Genomic DNA, 20,112 nt, shown 5'->3' with positions numbered 1-20,112 from the left:
GTGCACCGCAAATCCCCGGTTCTTTCTCCTGTTCTTTTCAACTTGGATGTTTGTAAAACACATAGGCAAGACACTTTGCTATGTGCCCTCGACCTCACCTCCAAAGCTGCCATTGAGTTTGCGTGGTCCCCCGAGGAATCTGAACTCCTCCTTGTCCATCACCTCTGTTGGCACCACGCTCCCATCCAAGTTACCTGCGCTGGCACTGCTGTAACACAGTCGCGCCACATCAGGATCCTTGTTCTCCACATTGCCCTTACAAACGTCCTTGTTCACATTCTAAAGATTTCCCACTGAGGTTCTATCGTCATCATCATCAGCCTATATGTATGTCCACTGCAGGACGAAGGCCTCTCCCTGCGATCTCAATTTAGCCCTGTCTTGCGCTAGCTGATTCCAACTTGCACCTGCAAATTTCCTAACTTCATCACCCCACCTAGTTTTCTGCCGTCCTCGACTGCACTCCCCTTCTATTGGTATCCATTCTGTAACCCTAATGGTCCACCGGTTATCCACCCTACGCATTACATGACCTGCCCACCTCCATTTTTTTCTCTTAATGTCAATTGGAATATCGGCTATCCCCGTTTGCTCTCTGATCCACACCGCTCTCTTCCTGTCTCTTAACGTTAGTCCTAAGATTTTCGTTCCATCGCTCTTTGTGCGGTCCTTAACTTGTTCTCGAGCTTCTTTGTTAACCTCCAAGTTTCTGCCCCATATGTTAGCACCGGTAGAACGCAATCATTGTACACTTTTCTTTTCAACGACAGTGGTAAGCTCCCAGTCAGGATTTGGCAATACCTGCCGTATGCAATCCAACCCAATTTTATTCTTCTGTAAATTTATTTCGAATGATCAGGCTCCCCTGTGAGTAATTGACCTAGATAAACGTACTCCTTTACAGACTCTAGAGGCTGACTGGCGATCCTGAATTGTTGTTCCCTTGCCAGGCTATTGAACATTATCTTTGTCTTCTGCATAATAATATTCAACCCCACCCTTACACTTTCTGGGTTAAGGTCCTCAATCATTTGCAGTAATTCGTCCCCATTTTTGCTGAATAGGACAATGTCATCTGCAAACCGAAGGTTGCTGAGATGTTCGCCGTTGATTCTCACTCCTAAGCCTTCCCAGTCTAAGAGCTTGAATACTTCTTCTAAGCAAGCAGTGAATAGCATTGAAGAGATTGGGTCTCCTGGCCTGACTCCTTTCTTGATAGGTAAATTTCTACTTTTCTTGTGGTAGAGCTAAATCACCAATGTAGCTGTGGAATCTTTGTAGGTATTTGCCAAGATATTCACGTATGCCTCCTGTACTCCTTGATTACGCAATGCCTCTTTAATTGCTGGTATCTCTACCGAATCAAATCCCTTTTCATAATCTATGAAAGCTATATAGAGAGGTTGGTTGTACTCCGCTGATTTCTCGATTACCTGATTGATGACATGGATGTGATCCATTGTAGAATATCCCTTCCTGAAGCCAGCCTGTTCTCTTAGTTGATTGAAGTCAAGTGTTGCCCTGATTTTATTGGAAATTATCTTGGTGAATATTTTATACAGTACTGAAAGCAAGTTGATGGGCCTATAATTTTCATCTCCCTTCTATAACATCTCCCTTCTTATGGATTAGTATAATATTGGTGCTATTCCAGATCTCTAGTATATTTGAAGTTGTGAGGCACTGCGTATAAAGGGCCGCAAGTTTTTCAAGCATGATATCTCCACCATCTTTGATTAAATCGACTGAGTTTCTATAGCCTTAACTAAACTTTCTTTAGAAACTCTGTAACATTTTGGTATAGACTTTTGCCAGGGCATGATCGCGACAGTGTGATAGGAACGCGGCGTCCGTTCAGCAAATCTTTCGCCACTGAACATGAGGTAGTGCACATGAGGCGCCGCATGTGCAATCGCTATCGCGGACTTCGGAAAACTGATATGCTGCGCTTTGGCGACGCTCTCGTAGTCTCTCGCTTACACTGCCAGCTCCCATACGTTAAGCTTCGGCAGAAATATCTCATCAAGGTCGATGCTTTCCTTCGTAAGCTGACGAAGGAAAGCATCGAGCACTTGGTGTTCCTGTCAGCACTAGCACAACTCTCCTTATGCAACTACACGTTCCCAGCACAACAGAAGAAATCACCAACATTCATAAACGCAGTCAGGAACTCTGTCTCACTCTGACCTCGCATGGTCGCTTCACCCTTTGCCATCTCAGCTTTCATGTCCCTGACACCTCTGTCCCTGTTTCGACTCCGCTTCCTACTGTCATGCAGGCGCTTCGCACTGTCGCTCCCGCTTCATCACCACGTGCATTCACAGCGATCACAGATGCCACGCGTACACTGCTACCCGTGCCATATTATGTCGGCATCCTTACCGCACGTTTGTGCCTGTACACAGACGCTTTGACTCGACTGTATGCAACTTTTAATCATGAAAAAGCCGGGAAGTTAGCCTGTAGCGTCAAGCCTGAAGTTCCAAGGGAATGCTACATTGTCAGCGACCACTAGATGAATTATTTCATAGCATATTCTTTTCTTTCGGTACTCAAGAATCATAAAAAGCAAGTTATCTCTTTTGGTACAGATTTAGCAGTGGCTTGAGATCACTAGCACTTTCCGGGGAAGGTAATGTGCACCTTACCATATACTTCAGGAGAGTGTAGCTGTTGGTGTATCGCGCCCTACACTTTAATAAGGAGGGTGGTGTTTTGTTATACTTACTCAGTAAAATCTTTGTAAGTGTTGTAGAAATGGTGCGTTAGGTGGCTGTGTGGAGTATGAGGTCGGTTATTGATTTTTTTTAACTGTGGAAGAAGGCCGTTGTACAAAATTTGATTTCCTCGAAAGTAAGTGCGGCAGCTCGCTTTTCTGTTACTGTGACTTAAATGACAGCTATTCAGCATACTCGCTTCTTTTCATGGCATATAACTTAATGGGACGTATCAATAGGTTTAACGTTAATCTCTGTGGTTTTCCCGCAGGTTGTTCCCATGGCGAATACAGTTATGGATCTCCCGCTCAAGAAACACATTGCGATGAACGAGCTTGTGTTTCAAGTGGAGATGCCGCCACTGGGAGCAACCGCCTACCACGTGTCAAGAACACCAGGTACACCATCTGTGTCCTATTATGCGTGCCAGACGTGCGGGTAAAATATTAGATAAAGGAAATACAGCGAAAGTTTAATGTAGAAGAAACCTGCCGTAAGTTGTGTGTGTAACACACTTAGTGGCTGAAGATGGAAGCTTTGAGATGATTTCCCACGTTAAGGCGCACCTGTTGAAACGGTTTTGCGCTTTGATGATTACAGATGCTTTGTGCACCGAGCGCGAGTGACACGGCTGCAGAGTTCTTCATAGAAACGGCATTCTGTGATTCATCTTCTTGACCAACAAATACATAGAGGGTAGGGTAGGATGAAAGTGCCCAGCACGACACGCGGACACGAATAAACCGAGACCTCCATATCTGACCTAAATTCTTCTATGTGCGCTGCCCAGTGGAGGTGGCAAAAGGAAGTGCGTCTAATACTGGCTGAGTTGAACTCGAGGATGTTGTTTTGTTCTCCTCCTGTGCTATAGAACAAGTGAAGGCAAGGCTTTAGACAATGGTAGTCATTAACAGTAAATTCGACAAAATTGTTCTCCTACAGTGGATCAGGGAAGGCCCGGGCTTGCATCTGGGGGTTTCACCCCATGGATAGGTATCCGTTTAAGACAAAAGAGCTTGGCTGCACAGCAAGCAAGATCGCAAGGTTAACGAGTGCGCGTGACAAAATTGTGTCGCAAGTGTAACAGAGATATACAGAGGCAGGCACCACAGCGTTTGCTGCGCCGTTGGAAGGCTGTTTTTCTTTCTTTCTCAGCGCTGGGCAGCTAGGACTGCGTTTTAATTTTCTGTAATTTTCTTTTTCCAGTCGGAAAGCCGGCAAACGAGAACTACGACATATTCAAGATTGACCTGGAGGAATCGTCGATCGAAAACGAGGTATAGCATTAGTGTTACATAATAATAATTCACGTTAAATGCTCTGAAATCTTATTTTGGTGGCGCGCATTGGCCCTGACTATAAATCATGTCGCCATGGAAGAGAATGAGTATTACCCAGCGATGATGAATAAAGAGCACACTACGGGTTAAGGAATAAAACTTGCAAATAATAATAAGGGTTCATTATTTTGCATGTATTATAGGCGAATGTATATAACCAATGACTGCAATGAAAATGTTGTGGGCGAAATTAAAATAATTTTAATATTTTCATTTGGCAGCCGCATTGACACAATTTTAAAACCTATCGGGAGCAGATGTTTCGCGACGGGTTCGTGTAGACATCCCTTGGAACGCCAAGTCTTTCTAAAACGTTCAATATCAATCAATCAATCAATCAATCAATCAATCAATCAATCAATCAATCAATCAATCAAGGCTTTAATGTGCAAGAGTATCCCGTCAAACCACTACCCGAGAAAGTAATGACAGAGTAGTCTGATTGGCCTCCGAATCTGATCAGTTTCTTGACTACACCGAGATTGCAGTGATTCGGTGACATTTCCGGCGTTTTCCATCACGTGTAGCGTCGATGAAGGAACTTTAACATGAGGATGAAGAAGAAGAAGAAGAAGATGATTTATTGGCATCTCCTTTGAAACGGGGCGGTGACAAATAGTCACTAAGCCTGCTTCAGTAAAGTAGGTATGCTATACATGCTTTTAATTCTAGCAGTTTTGTATACATCTCCTTAATATTTTTTCACTTCCTCAAAACTTCTCTATCTACCTTGTACCGGTACCTTCAAATGTGCGCGAAAATGTGCTCTCTCTCCACTCTCTCTCTCTTTTCATCCCTATAGCCCCTTCCCCCCGTGCAGGGTAGCAAACCGTATGCTCGTCTGATAACCTCCCTGCCTTTCCTCTCTTCTATTTCTCTTTGTCTCTCTCTTCTACCGCTAGCTATGCAAGTAACGAATCCGGTCGTATCAATCTCTTACCTGCTTTTTTCCCACCAATACTATAAGAGTCTCTTACTTATATCGACTGGCCGACCGGTTGATGCTTCTGCCCACTTTAAATACAAGCGCTTCTGGAAGGTGTACGTTACTTACAGGTCACACTGGGTGAATACTTTCCCAATAGAATAGAATGTGCTGAGTGGTCTCCAGATTTTTGCTGCAGCAGATATGTGCCTCATCTTGTTGCGAATATTTGCTCCGGTTTGTTTTTGTCCTTAGGCAACGAGCTCGAACCTAAAATAGCAAGGCACTGCTCTTTGTATTACGGTACAGATTTTCCCTTCTAATTTTTTAATTCCCATTCCCCATTCTTGTAAATCTCCATAGTCTTTTTTGTTTCCATTCTTTGCATCCAATTAACTGTCTCTATTTCTCTCACTTTCTTTTTAATGAGTCCTGATTGTCTATTTACACTTTCAATTACCCTGTAGTTGGTTGCCAACTTTCTTGACCTCTTCCTCCATTCTGTGTCCACGCTTTTCATGTACACATACTTGTGCACTTTAGCCACCCATTTATTTTCATCCATGTTCCTGAGTGTTTCTTCAAAACTGTCTCTGTGCCTCGATGTCTTTCTCGCCCACCGCGGTGGGGTAGGAAGACATCGATGCACTCTATTTTTTTGTAGTCGGGGTCGAGTAGAGGATTGCCTAAGAATGGGGAGGTTATTCTCAGTTTTACTATTCAACCGAGAACCGCCTTAAGTTTGAGTGACTTAAGGTACTCCAGCCATCATTAATGCGTCCGGATAACAAACGAAGGGGTGTTCGGCTAAAGAGACCGAAGGCTCGCCTGTGCTCGCCTGTCCGCAATAAGGTATTTCCTCGTCTTTATAGGATCGTATAGACACGAGTGGTGGTTACGTTTTGAGGCGTGCAAATGCTTCACAATGCGTTTCTTTTTAACAACCCAGTCGACGGTCATCGTGGGTGGTATCGACGCGAAAATCCCCGGGAGGAGAGGTAGTGGGCATGCTCGGAGAGGCAATGGGCGATGTAGCTCGCGGAGGGAGCTAGAGTTTCGACCTCAGCAGAGAGTTTATCAAGTGTGGGATAATGAAAACTGCTTACCGGACTGAAAAGGTACGCTACCAAGCTCTACCAATTTCCATAATTTGTTTGCCGTTTCGTGAACGCTGATGTCCGTGCATTGAAACGGCGACGATCACAAAAGTGGCCCTCTGGTTCTCACCGCAGAGAGTTTCATCTTATGTGTCGAACCCAGACAGTGACAAGGGTCTGCTTGTCGCTTGGGCTTGGGCGAGTTGGTGGTTCCCGGAAAAACGAGTAGAACATGAAAGACGAGGATACCGAACAAAAGACACACGTGGACAGCTAGGGATTCAGTGCCTTCAATGAAAATCTTACTCAGAGCATGTACTTGAATAACATTCTGCAACGGTTGCTCTTCGCTGCTTTCTCGGTTATCAGAATAAGCACACCGGTTAGCAGCAGTAAAGAGCCCTGTGCCAGGAGGTTTCGAGCACGTTGTCACTCCTATCGCGCACAGATGTGGTTGAGACGCGGCGGCGGGTGATTGATGAATGTGGTAACTGGTCAGTACACGAGATGTGCACGCAGTAATGTTTGTGGCACACAGCTACAGGCTGTCCGGAGGGCCCACGATGTCACTGAAGGGCTGGGCCTAACGGTGCCATCGTGCATGGGTGCCGCCCGCCTCGGCTTGACGGAGTCGAGCCTCAGGACTTTTGTAAATAAAAACTTTTCACACACACACACAGAAGTACCGCCTGATCGTGGATGTGACCACCGGCCTGCTGAAGGAGGTCATCATTCTGGAGAGGGGCGAGACGTTGGTGCTTCGCCAGTCGTTCTTTTGCTACGAGGCGCAGAACACCGGCGGCAAAGCGAGCGTCGGCGCCTCGTCCACTTCGGGCGCCTATATCTTCAGTCCAGCCGACGACGAACCGTACGACCTGGGCACACACGTGACCTACAGAATCATCAAGGTATGTTATACGTTGCTGACCCTTCAATTCACCCTGTATTTCAGGGACAATTCAGGGCCAATTAAATGCCAATTCAGGGCCACGCACTTTGCCAAACGCAGAGTATTTCATCACATGTATCAAACACATGATGTTTGGTAGAAAAATACGACGACACCTAAGCACTTACGAGTTGAGAATGCGAAAGCATTAATGTCCAATTGAACGCCGCTGAGCAGTCCTTCAAGTTTTGCGCTGCGAGTAATGTACCATAGTGGTGCGTGCTGCCCGAGCCAGCAAGCAGCAGCAACCTGCGGTGCCAACGCCGCATGCCACCGACGTCCTACGCGAGCGACGTCCTACGCGCGCCTTCCGAGAGCGAGAGCGAGGGATACGTGGCGTCGCGGTGATGCCCTCTCCCCTCACGCAACAACTGGCGCGCTAACGTGGCAGCAGGTGTTCGCTTTCGCTCGCTCTGCTCCATCGAGGCGAGCTCGTGACGTGGCGTCGCAACCAATGGCAGTGCGAATTAGGTGCCGTTTCGCTATCACTGGCAACAGACGCCGGCTTTTTTTGCTCAATGGTCCATTTGACGCTTTCGCGTCAATAATCTCCCCCATACGGCTCTATTTATAAAATTTTCAAAGACTGGAAGACATTTCGTGTTTATCCGACTACCTGCCGCTATAGCCCATTGAATATGGCGTCGCCCTACTGAGCTCGCAATCACTGGTTCAATCCCCGGCCGCACATGTCCACGAAATCGAAATGCTAAAACGCCCGTGTATATACTTTGATTTAGGTGCGTGTGAAAGAATTGCCCGTGGTCTAAATTAATCGGGAGGCCCTCACAACGGCGTGGCTCATGATTAGATCGTGGTTTTGACATGCAAAATCCCAGAATTGAACCTTTTTTAATTCAGTTTCACTTGCCGATTCAGTACTCCGCGTGAAAGAACGTGTGTTCCTTTGGCTGACTCGGCCGTCTAAGCATGAGATCACATATCTCGAAGGTTGATTTATTTGAAGTGATTTGCTTCATACCAACCAACCAGACGTGCCACCTCACTTCAAAATTGCAAAGAGAACTTACCTGCTAACGAGTCAACCCACTAAAAGCTGATACTCATCGACCAGTGGAATTATTCGCTTCTTTGAGTACTAAATGATTGCTTGACATTCATCATGATTGCTTGACATTCACCATGATCGCTTCGTATGGGAGGTTGGTAGGTGCAGTAATTTGCGTTCAACTGCTGGTGGCACCACTAGATAATTGACCTGCAGTGAGTGCTAGTAGGCACCCTTAAATATGTGATCATGACACAGGCGAAGATGAACGAAGTACGTACACCAAGAAAGTTTGAGCTGGCTGTTGAACTCCTCTCTAGAATGTGCAGGTGCGAATCGAAACTTTCGCTTTTACAAATACAAGTGGAATGCACATACTTACGAGGGATGATGAAAAAGTTTTGCAACTCGCATATCAGGAAAGCTGCGAGACCTTGGAAAAAATTTAGTTTTGAACATGACCTCCGCTCACACAACGCACTTCTCTCATTTTCCTGGAAGGCTTTCGATACCTTGGAAAAAAAAAAGCTTTCTTCCTGGTTGCTAAGCCACTCCTCTGCGGCAGTTTGGTGCGAGTTCAAGTCATCAAACCTTGTTCCTTTGAGGTGTTTCTTCAAATTCAGAAATAAATAAAAGTCACTCGGGGCCAGGTCGGAACTGTAGGGTGGGTGGTCCAGCTGTTCGAAACCACACTCTCTAATGACATCCTGGTCAACATGAGACCTGCGAACCGGGGCGTTGTCGTGCAGGAGGAGGACACCTCTTTTCACTAATCCTCGGCGTTTTTCCACGATGGCTTTACGCAGTTTTCGAGGAGCGTTGGCGTAGTATTCGCATGTAACTGTCCTACTGTTTTCAAGATACTCAATGAGCAGGATCCCCTTTGCGTCCCCAAAAAATGTCGCCAGCACCTTCCTCCCTGAGCTTCGGGTCTTGAATTTTTTTCGAGGGAGAGGACCCCGAATTCCTCCACTGCATAGACTGCTGTTTTGTTTCTGGGTCCCACTGATACAGCCAAGTCTCGTCCCCAGTCCCAAGGCGGAAGAGAAAATCTTCTAGGTAGCTTGAATAGAGGTGCAAAAGTTCCCTTGATGAATGCACGCGGTGGTGTCGATCTTGCGCTGAGAGGTTCCATGGCACCCATCGTGCCGAGACCTTCGACATACCCAAAACATCGTGGATGATAGTGAAAGCACTGCCATAAGAAGTGTTCAATTCTCCGGTAACTTCGGACACCTTGATTCGGCGATTATTCATGATAAGGCTCTCTGTTGAGGCTGAATGGTCCAAATTGGTTGAAGTGGTCTGCCGCCCTGACCTTGGGTCGTCTTCCATGTGCACATGGTCACGTTTAGACTCAATGGACCACCGAGTCACTGTAGCATATGAAGGACATGCACTACCGTACACATTCACCATCCTACTGCGGATTTCTTTGGCGGAACTTCGTTCGTTGCAAAAAAATTTGATAACGCTCCGGTACTCGAGCTTAAAATCGTGGGAGGACGCCATGTTTGATTGACTGATGCAGACCAAGTAACGTACAGGAAGGCTTGATATTAAGACCTCGCTAATCTGCAGAGATGACCTAAACAAAAGGTAGAGAGAGATCACTGTCACATATTTGGTTATAGCCAAGTTGTAAAACTTTTTGATCTCCTCTCGTATCAGCATAAGAAATAGGTTTCTTGAGCGTAAGATCAATCAATCAATCAATCAATCAATCAATCAATCAATCAATCAATCAATCAATCAATCAATCAATTGATCAATCAATTAATTAATCAATCAACAGAGTACAGTTGAAAAAGACAGCGACGCGCTTCATTATACAGCCATAATTGCACGGTCACGTGACATTATCGCTGTTGTTGGTGCCGCGGAAGGGCGATGTTCTCGTGTCGTGGTATTAAAGAATGCAGTCAGCAGGTGGTTCTTGCAAAGAGCATGGTGCTTACAGAACAAGAGCACACATATTTAGCCCATAACTTTCGCTCGTTTGTATTAATAACGTGTGAGAACTTTAACTGAACTCATAACATGTGAGAACTCGCCGATGACAAAATAATATCTAGTGGAGTTATTAGTTCCATTTGATGATTGAGCAGCGTCAACGGTAAAGAATGTGTTCGGTGGTTTTTGTGACACCACAGTAGTCACAGGCAGCACTGTCGGGTATTCCGATGCAGTAAGCAAGGAATTTCGCAATTGCTACACCAATCCATCGGCAAAGAACACTTGTCTCGGACCGTGATAGCCCTGGTGGGAGGCGAGGTGGAATAGAAGAGTCCAGGTGATGCGGCGGGTGTTTTATATGCTGGAAACGTGGCGTGTTCCACATGGACCGTGTGGCATCACGCGCGAGCATACAAAGGTTTGTTGCTGCATTTGTTCCTGACAGCGGGATGGGTTCTTGCATGCCATCATCATGAGTACACCGAGCAGCATCACCGGCGGTGTTATTAATCAACGAGATGATGAAGGAGCTCTCAAATTTCAAGAATTAATTAATCCTGTGGTCCATACTGTAAGATGGATAGCAAGCAATGTAGCGTTGCCTTAGAATCACTGAAGGCGCTCCATGTTAGAGGCCGTTCTTAACGAATCACATGACGTGCGCTACGAAAAACAGCAAGTTCCGCCGCTGTAGACGTCTTCCATTGAGGGGTCCTAAATTTTAAGGCGATGGCTTTTGCCGGAAAGATCACATATCTCACAGACCCACCTACTGTGGTCGAATGATCAGTGTAAATGCGAATGTGATCTTTGTATGTCTTGTATAGCAAAAGGAAAGAAACCTACCTTATTTATTCGAATATCATCATCCTCAGCCTATTTTTATGTCCCCCCCTGTCTTGCGCTAGCTGATTCCAACTTGCGCCTGCAAATTTCCCAACTTCATCACGCCGCCTAATTTTCTGCCGTCCTCGACTGCGCTTCCCTTACCTTGGCACCCATTCTGTAACTATAATGGTCCACCGGTTACCTACCTTACGCACTGCATGGCTTGCCCAGCTCCATTTCTTCCGCTTAATGTCAAGTAGAATATCGGCTATCCCCGTTTGCTCTCTGATCCACACCGCTCTCTTCCTGTCTCTTAACGTTACGCCTATCATTTTTCGTTCCATTGCTTTTTCCGTGGTCCTTAACTTGTGCTCGAGCTTCTTTGTTAACCTCCATGTTTCTGCCCTTTATGTTAGCAGTGGTAGAATGCAATGATAAGTCGACCTTTTTTTAAAAAAAAATGTCACCCAAAATAAGCTATCGACTTTTATTCGTGACCAAATGATTTCGACCTATATTCGTGAACAAAGCTAGCAAAAGTATACCGAGCTAACGGAGTTCCTCCGCCGCGCCCGCCGTAAAGCCAGTCTAGAGATATCCAGAGTGGCTATATATACAACGCGCTCGACCACAGCGAGGAAGACGTCGTTTAGAGTGCCGAGGACACCTGCGAAGCATCCGACGACTACGACTTCTGTGGCAGTTCCGACGAGGATGCAGCTTTTGGCATCGACTCTAGTAGCCGAGCTAACGGTAAACAAAAGTGCGTCCCGTTCAAACTGTTTCGTTTTTACAAGAAAATATGGGTCGACCTATATTCTCGTTCAATCTACGTTCGAGTAATTAAGGTACTAGGAACGGGCGATGAGAACTTTGGTTTTCCCCGAAGATTTGGTACTACTGAAAGTTGACGTTCTGCTTGAGCCGTAAACCATGCAAGGAGGAACCGGGAGTCTATCCGCAAGCGTCTAATCAGTAGGGGGCTGTCGCGATAAGCGGATATTGCCTGACAGAAAGAGGGACAAGGTTGGTGTTCTGGCAGCGAGGCGAGATGGTGGGAAGAGGCGAGGTGCCTGGTGTGTACTTTGAGCGCTTCCGTAATAATGTGAGTCGTGACTAGTTAGTCGCGAACAATCGCCATATTTATCAAATAGAAAATGGTCATCCAATCTACTGTAGCGCGAAGCTAGAAAGGAAACTCATACCGATTTATCAGACCGAAAGATTCTCAGTTCAAGAAAAAAATTCGTCCTAACCCGTCGATACAACCCGAGACCAACGCCTTTCCAGGGCGATCGCTCCACCATCTGAGCTAACCAGGAGGCCAGCAAATTACAGGGCGAGGCAGAATTGATCGACAACGCGAAACACTGGGATAGTGAATAGGGCAAATCAGTTCCAATGGACAGTGAATAGGGCAATCAGGAACGTTCTTGTAAAAAGTTGTCAACCATTTTCCAGTAGAATTTATGCATTTTAAAGCTTGTATATAGTGCCGCTCAGAACGAGCAAAAAGGAAGGTAGAAGGGGTAATGAAAAGGACCGGAGAACAGGTCATTACCCCTTCTACCTTCCTTTTTGCTGGTTCTGAGCTGCGCTACAAGCTTAAAAGTCATGACATACCAACTCGCCCAAACTGCTACGCTTTCGAGCATTTATACAGGGTTTTTCTTCAACTGCGAAGCTTTCTTTCTGAGAGACGCGTATGGGTTTTCCATGTAGCTTCGTGCTGCAACCGCGTAGATGACAGTTTTTTCTGACATGATAATTGTGCGGTTATGACCGGCCGAGAAACCCAGCATCTCTTAAAAAGAGCGCGCAGGGAAGAGACACGAGCGGAATTAACAAACGTTTGTACGCTTGAACGAGCGTTACATGCCTTCTCGGGCACTGAACGAACTAGACCAGCGGAAATAATCTATAGGAAAGAAGGAAAACACGATGTGCTCAAATGCGTGATGCGCTGTTCTGGTAGAGCAATCTCTTCTTTGAAGGAATTTGAATAGAGCTTAGCTTATGCATAATTGAGCGCGTATTCAGCAATGTGGGCTGCAAGAACGTACTTCGTAGAGCGTAGAAGACCTGGATGGTTATGTCGGGGCGCTGTATGCCACAGGGCAGACTATGCTTTTGTTGTTGTTGGTGTCAGCTTCGCATGTTGCAAGATGAACAAACGGCACAAAGCGAAGAGGACAGGAGCACAGAGTGACAGGACATAACTCGGTGATCATGTCCTGGTCGCTTGCGCCGCTCGTTTCGCTTTGACATGAACGACCAACTTGCTCAACACAAAATACAGTTTCACATTTTAAGTTAATTACTCTTTATTTGTGTTAATGCTACCGTGTTAGTGCTCCCTGTGATCAGTATTTTCGAGAGAATAAAAGGCTGCCCATATTTTTATGTTTTAGGTGCGTGTCATTAAAAATTTAGAAAAAAAAAGGCTGACGTCTTGTTCGTTCTTGCAGGGGAACGTGGTACAGGAGATCCAGCAAGTGTTCGACTCCTGGATTACTCAAGTGATCCGGCTCTACAAGGGCCTGGACCTCATCGAGTTCGAGTGGATGGTGGGACCCATCCCGGTCGAGTGAGGTCCCTGTATATGGAGCGAGGTGTCCCCAAGGCTTGAGAGGCAACTCTTTGAATAGATTGCACTGACTGGCCCTGCTGGTCTGACGTTCCTTATGTTAATAAGGAACGAAAGAGAAGCGTTGCTATCGCAAGAGCACAACGCTGTCATGCATGCATTTAGAAGACGAGCGTGTGTAGCGCAGTTAGTGTAATGTCATACACACTAGCAGCTAAAGGCTTCCACGTAAGCAGCCGTCCTTAATCTGGCTTCCCTCAAGCACCGCTGCCGCAGAATAACACCTTCACTTTAACAGTGACATTATACGTTTGAGGAGAGTATGGAAAGGATTTTCTTTTTTATAAATACGTGCGCTCCGCTTGTGACCCTTGGAACGTTTTTTAGCAGGGGTTTATAGTTGAGTATTGTAGATAGAACAGTCCCTCACAGTACGTCGTCACTTAGTTATGTTGTTACTTAATTAGATACCAGTAACTGATAATTTTGCCAGTCCGCTTCTTCGGTGTTTAAACGTATCAAGGATCCGTATTTTCTTTGGCTAAAGTTGCTTGCTCTACGGGAAAAATCCAACCATACGAAGTCTATTGTACTAAGTCTGCTGTGCAAATTATCTAGGCATTCGTGGTTATCGTAAAAAAAGGCATAGTTTCGTCGGAAAGGCGAAGCATTGATTGGGTAAGCAAATTATTGGACAGCTATACAAAGTAAGATTAGTCGTTTTATCAGCTGCATAAACTGATGTAAACATTCGCTTACTAACTAAATGAGCATACTAGATATTAGCTTACTAACGTTGTCACGCGCGCACAGGCAAACACCAACACATATCCCTAGATGACCGCGGACACTCGTTCTCAGAACGCTGTCGTGACGAAGAGCGGTATCAGCGGCGAGCGAATTCCCCTTCGTGCGGCCTCTCGCTTTAACGCAAACTAGGCGCGCGAGAACAGCGCACACGAAGCCATCAGCTATCTCCGGTCGGCTAGCCTTCGAACCAAGCGCAGATTGCCTCCAAGATAAGACGCGCGCTGCCGCGCTCAGCCGCCGCAGCTGGAGTATACATGGATTTGTCTGATCTTCGTGCTTGAGGCTCCAGACGTTCTTGTGGCTTCGTTTAATACGCTTTATCTGGACCTAAGTTGACCTAAATTTCAAAGCAATTTATACGTTTTTTAACACAGAGGGTAATAAGACTCAGCAATTAAGCACGCATAATCGTAGCTAATTGCAATGGTTTGGCTTGTCCATGCATCCCGTGGCGTAATGGTTTCAATATCGGGCTTCTGTGCTAGAGGTCGTGGGCTCGAATCCTGTCGTCGAACAATCTTAATGTTTCTTTAATTGTTTATTACGCGGTACTTTCTTAGAAACTATGCAAAGTCACGAATCCATTTAAAACCAGAAGGACGAAGTTTAGGCCAATCCATGTACTACTATCCATCATTCCCATGATGGCTGAATGCTTGCAGCTCCCGTAGACACTAGCGCCACAGTTCCCTCTAGTGATTAATGTATGAAACTCTATGGGAGTAGAAGAGGAGATTCGCGCTAACCTGCAGCCCCTCCTAGCACGCGCACATCTCCCTGCTCCGCCTCTCCCCCCATCCCCTGCGCTCGCGAGAAGACGGCGCGCACCCTCCCCGCCTTCCTCCCTTGCGAGCGCGAGAAGACACCGCCGCATCAAGCCATCATCCTTCTCGGCTCGCCCTTGCAAGTTATCGCTCGCACCTACAGCATACGGCGCGCAGCCGCGATGTTATCGAACTAGGAAGAAAAAAAATTATTTTGGTCGTTGTCTGTTTCCTGTTCTCGCCAGACGGATAAATATTGAGAAACAAACTGCGACGACAATTCACTAATTTATTAAATTTCAGAAGCGAAAACCTTCACACAAATTACTCATTCTCCCTATACTTCTCATTGCGCAGATGACGACTGACGCCGAGGGAAAGAAAAGAAAAATTGCTTCAGTGGGTCTCAACACAATCGAGACCTCGTAGGGAAAATTTCTTTAATCTTAAGTAATGCAATCTTAATCTTAGGTGACTTTAACCTTAAGCAACTTGACTGCTTGTCAGGATGCTCGCTTGTCGAGTGCACGTGGTCCAAGCCTATTTAAGGGTTCTTTAGAGAACATGTTCGGATGGAAAAGAAAATGCCCCCATAACACGTCCCCACACGAATACCGGGACAACTAAGAAAGTTTGCCGTCTTGACTTAGCGTTGAAGACTAATCGTTCTTCATGCAGGAGCCGCCGAAGCAAGGTCGTCAGCCGTGAGATCATTTCGCGTTACTCAACAAATCTCCTAAACGACGGCATATTCTACACGGACTCCAATGGACGAACAACGATCGAAAGAAGGTACGCACGCCACCAGGGAGCACGCAACGCGCGGGAAAGCGATCGGACGACGAGTATATGCGCGAGGCTGTCTATACACCGACCTGTGCTGACTGATCTCCCAGAGATCGATAGCTACGGACACGCCATGTAGACGTTGAAATTTCTGCTTCCTGATTCGTCTACCACCATCCTGGCTCCGGAGCAGCATGTTTCAACCAGCAATTATCTCGCTATTGAAGGTTAATGTGTTCTTACACACGGGGCAGAAACTTAAGGGTCTGCGCAACGAGCGATGAAACGAAAGATATGTGTAACGTTAAGAGATTGGAAGACAGCAGCGTGGATTAGAGAGAAAACTGGATTTTCTAGTTGAGATTAGGGGCAATAAATAGAGTTGGGCAGGCCATGAAATGCGTAGGGCATGTAACCGATGGTATATTAGAGTCACCGAATGAGCTTTAAGGGAAGAGAAGCGCAATTGAGGAGCATGCAGGTAACCATAGATGGTGTGATGAAAATAGGAAATTTTCAGACATAGGAGGGTGGTGTTAGATGGAGCAAGATATTAGGATAACTGAGAATAGAAATCGATGGGAAAGGTCTTTGTCCTACAGTGGACTTAGGCTGATAAAGAGGATGATGATGGCGGTGGTGTAAGTGTTGGTGTTACTGCGGTTTTTGCACTTGTGCTCGTTGCTGTCTTTCTCGTCTCATGATTGAATAAGAGTTCCGAGCGTCTGTTCGGTACTTGCCGCTTCCGCACGCATTAGACTGTGAATGCATTTTTTATCTGCGGGCTCCACGAGGTGCACCGCGATTCCTTTTTCTTGACCTCGGCAGTTATTGTATCGCATACGGTGACTTCGCTTTCTAGTTTATCAGCATTTTACGACTGTCTAGCATGCATCTAGCTCCGACAACGCTCGATCATGACGTTCAATGTAGACATGAAGAGTGCCGGTGCGCCGCATACCCGTCATTGGCATCCACGATTGGTCCGTGACTAGAAGAAAATGTTGACGAAGGCAACGACAAAGAAGTAAGCGCCTACACTTTGAGAACAATGGCAGCGATGAGCAGCTCCTTTGCGGGAATATCTGGTTTCCGTTCGTTGTCTCCGGATATACAGATACATCTACCGCCTAGGTTACCATGACGTTCAGAGACCATGATGTACCGTCTGTGGCTAGGCGTCGCATTTGCAAACTCTTATGCCTTCCTCATTGGCATGACCAACAGCCCTACGTTCCATACATGCAGCTGTCATGAGACGCTCGCACACATTATATGTGTCTGCCCGCGCTATAATGCGGAGAGGAAAGTGACATGCAACGTTCTGGACCAATTGGACAATCGCCCACTATCACAACTTAAAGCTCTAGGCCTGTGCTCCCAAAAATGTCAGCGCTGAAATTCACGCTACTAAGATTCCTGCAGTCTATGGGCCTTCACGATAGACTTTAAGAACGCCGCCCCGTACCGCGTACGTGGTTCATTTGTACTCGTCACCCTTTCTATCCCTCTTTCTCCTTCAACTCTCTTTCTCATCTTATCCGCTTGCCCCTTCCTCCCGTGCAGTGTAGCCAACCGGAACTACCTATGGTTAACCCCCCTCCCTCGCCTTTCTATGCATCCTTTCTCTCTTTCTCTCTCTCTCTCTCTCTCTCTCCCATATAAACCAATTTTCGAGAGGTCTCTTTCTGCCAAATGAAAGACGTTCACTCTAATTGGGGTGAAGCATTGCAGACGAACTCTATCTGAGAACACAAGAGCTCTCGAAAAGGAATTTAAATATAGGCAAGCAGTTGCTTCCGCATGAAGGAGTTTCCAATACTTCTTTGCTTTTACAGTGTAATATAATATATAGGGTCATCGTAGTTATATGCAAAATATTATTAAAAACTAAATGTAGGTCGTGAGTGTCGGTGACGTAAGAGTAATTAGCATGTGTTGATATGTTAGTATTTAATTGTGAGCTTCCCGTGTTACTGTTGCCAAAGGCAATCATTAACCAAAATGAATCAAGGTTGTGAAGATATCGCAGCAAGCTTGAGGCCCCGACACCTACCGTCGTACTTTCTTTTCGGTCCGCCACATTATTCTTGATTTGCTTACGATCACATCGCATATCACGACTCTGGTGTGGCGCAGCAAAAGACATGTGTGCTGATGTCTATCATGATATACTATAGAGCCCATATCTGCTCGTCATGGTAGGAGCGCAGAAAGTAAATACCCCTCATCTCTCATTACGGTAAGGGACGTTGGAGCTGACACTATAAGCTAGCTCAAAAGGCACACATTGAAAACCTAAAGGGATACATCAACTATAACTATACATCAACTGTTTGAAGTAAGCGGAGAGCACAATCTTGCAATTAAAAATAGGAAACTTAAGTGTGAAGGTAACTCAACGTGGGAGCCACGAAACGAGAAAAACATCTATTAATTACACTCTATGTTTCAATAAATATGCAGCAAGTTAGTCAGTATGCTAATAGACAAGGGAGAAATGAGAAGCTTAGGGGGTTATTTGCGTTTGAGACACAGTAAATCACCTAGTTTCAACGGCCAACTAATAGCAAATATAGCAGCAAGCATAGCGCAGGAAATCGAAAAGAATCCAATTAATTGGCATTGCTGCAAACTTGAACCGATCACGGTAGCAAAAATCAGCAGACAATGACAAACCGTGAATCTGATGATATAAAGGTGGCGGGACGACGGCGGCCGTGACTGTTGGCCTAAAGGAAAGGATGGGCGGACACATCGAACCCTGTTTCGAACTTTTAACTGATGTAGCAGTGAAAATGAAATCATGCAAACAAAATGTTCAGTGCAAAGGAATAAAAACATTGACTCGCCATCCCGGCTTTGCGACAGTGGATGTTTGAAAACCACCACTACAACTGCTGAGGGGGGTATGCAATGCTTTATTGCTTTACAGTAATGGTAATTTAGAGTAATGATAGTAATGGCAGTAATGGGAGTAATGGTAATTTTGACAGCACGCCGCTGCTCATAGCGGCGCTGCAACAACATTGAAATTGGTTTCTAGGCGGGTAAGATTTTTTTGTATACAAAGGGCTAGGGACGTCACGCCCCACGTCGCAAGCTGCCGTCGGCGCCGCAGCTTGCGCAACAGTAATCTTTACCGGGAAACGTATGCGGGGAGCGCTATGTGCTTCGCATTGTTATCAGGAGCGCCTTATCGTCAATTATGTGGCTCGGATGTTTGTTTTGTGCTTGTTATTTACTGAAACGTATGCTGTTCTGTATGTTGTATGCGTGATATCCCAAAGAATGTATGCACTGTTTGCTTGACTTTGCTGACGGCTTGAAGCCTCTGCCATACCGGGGTACGAGCCACTGCTCCTGGCTCTGCACTGCCGCCTGGATCGGCCCACATTTTTGCTGACGGACGCGGACACGGAAAATGCCGACCAACTAGAGGTTAACAGCTTCACTGTGAAATCACGTATAGATGCTGGAATAAGAAAATCAGGGGCGCAATCAAAGAGAGGCGTAACGCTTCCAGAGGACATACATGCAAAAAGAAGAAGAAAAGCAAATATATAACAGGACACAGTGGTTTGTAAATGGTTATTACTTAGACCGAAGAAATGGGAAGCGCTTATTGTAGCCCGGGAGAACACCAAAAGCGCAAATAATCTCTGGGTTTCAGGAGAATACGCGAGAAAACCAAAAGCGCAGCCCGAGAATGTTCTGGGACCACGTAAGACATCTGAGGAAGGAAAAAAAAAAAACAAGAGTTCAGGCCATATATGAGGAAGAGCGAAAGAATGTGAAAGGGGAATACGCACAAAATAATTACTTTAAAGGAAATACAGCTGAATTATTCAAGAACTATGCAGGAGAAATTCGCGAGAAGCATAGAACTTTATTAGTTCCCAATAATACCAACAGGAAGAAGTGTGAAAAGAAAGTACCAAAGCACGCGGCACCCATACCGGATGGAATACCCATGAGGATAATTATTGAACTGAAACCAAAAAGGAAAGAGACCTTACTAAAATGATTTAAAAAAAATAAGAACAGGATACGCAAATCTCGGATAGATGAGGACAGATTACAATCTCTCATTCGCAGAGATGGAAATAGAACCTACATTAAATCCAACAGCCCAAAGTTATAATATTTCCATTAGTATACAGGCTAAAGATGCCAGCAATAAAATTGAATATTAAAGCTTGGGCAGAACAGGGTGACATATTGAGAAAAGCACAGAATGCATTTACAGGCACAAGGGAGGGGGGAGGGGTTGGCAAGTGAGAGCTTTTTGCAATCGCACACCCTATAAAAAATAGCCACAAAACAGAACAGACCATTATATTT

The 20,112-nt window shown here is 45.7% G+C and overlaps 1 protein-coding gene across 1 annotated transcript in view; it reads left to right on the top strand.

The window, feature by feature from the left end:
- LOC119436345 (lysosomal alpha-mannosidase-like) overlaps positions 1–20,112 on the top strand; it is an 86,266-nt gene that overhangs the window by 47,010 nt on the left and 19,144 nt on the right. Inside the window, exons 14-18 of the mRNA XM_037703164.2 lie at positions 2,989–3,115; positions 3,924–3,994; positions 6,760–6,987; positions 13,290–13,408; positions 15,661–15,774. Of these exons, the coding sequence (XP_037559092.2) occupies positions 2,989–3,115; positions 3,924–3,994; positions 6,760–6,987; positions 13,290–13,408; positions 15,661–15,774 (659 nt within the window). The remainder of the gene's footprint in view (positions 1–2,988; positions 3,116–3,923; positions 3,995–6,759; positions 6,988–13,289; positions 13,409–15,660; positions 15,775–20,112) is intronic.

The sequence above is a fragment of the Dermacentor silvarum genome, chromosome 1, assembly GCF_013339745.2.
Source record: "Dermacentor silvarum isolate Dsil-2018 chromosome 1, BIME_Dsil_1.4, whole genome shotgun sequence".
Lineage (NCBI taxonomy): Eukaryota > Metazoa > Arthropoda > Arachnida > Ixodida > Ixodidae > Dermacentor > Dermacentor silvarum.
The sequence above is the reverse complement of the archived record's forward strand: the minus strand, read 5'-3'. Positions and strand labels throughout refer to the sequence as shown.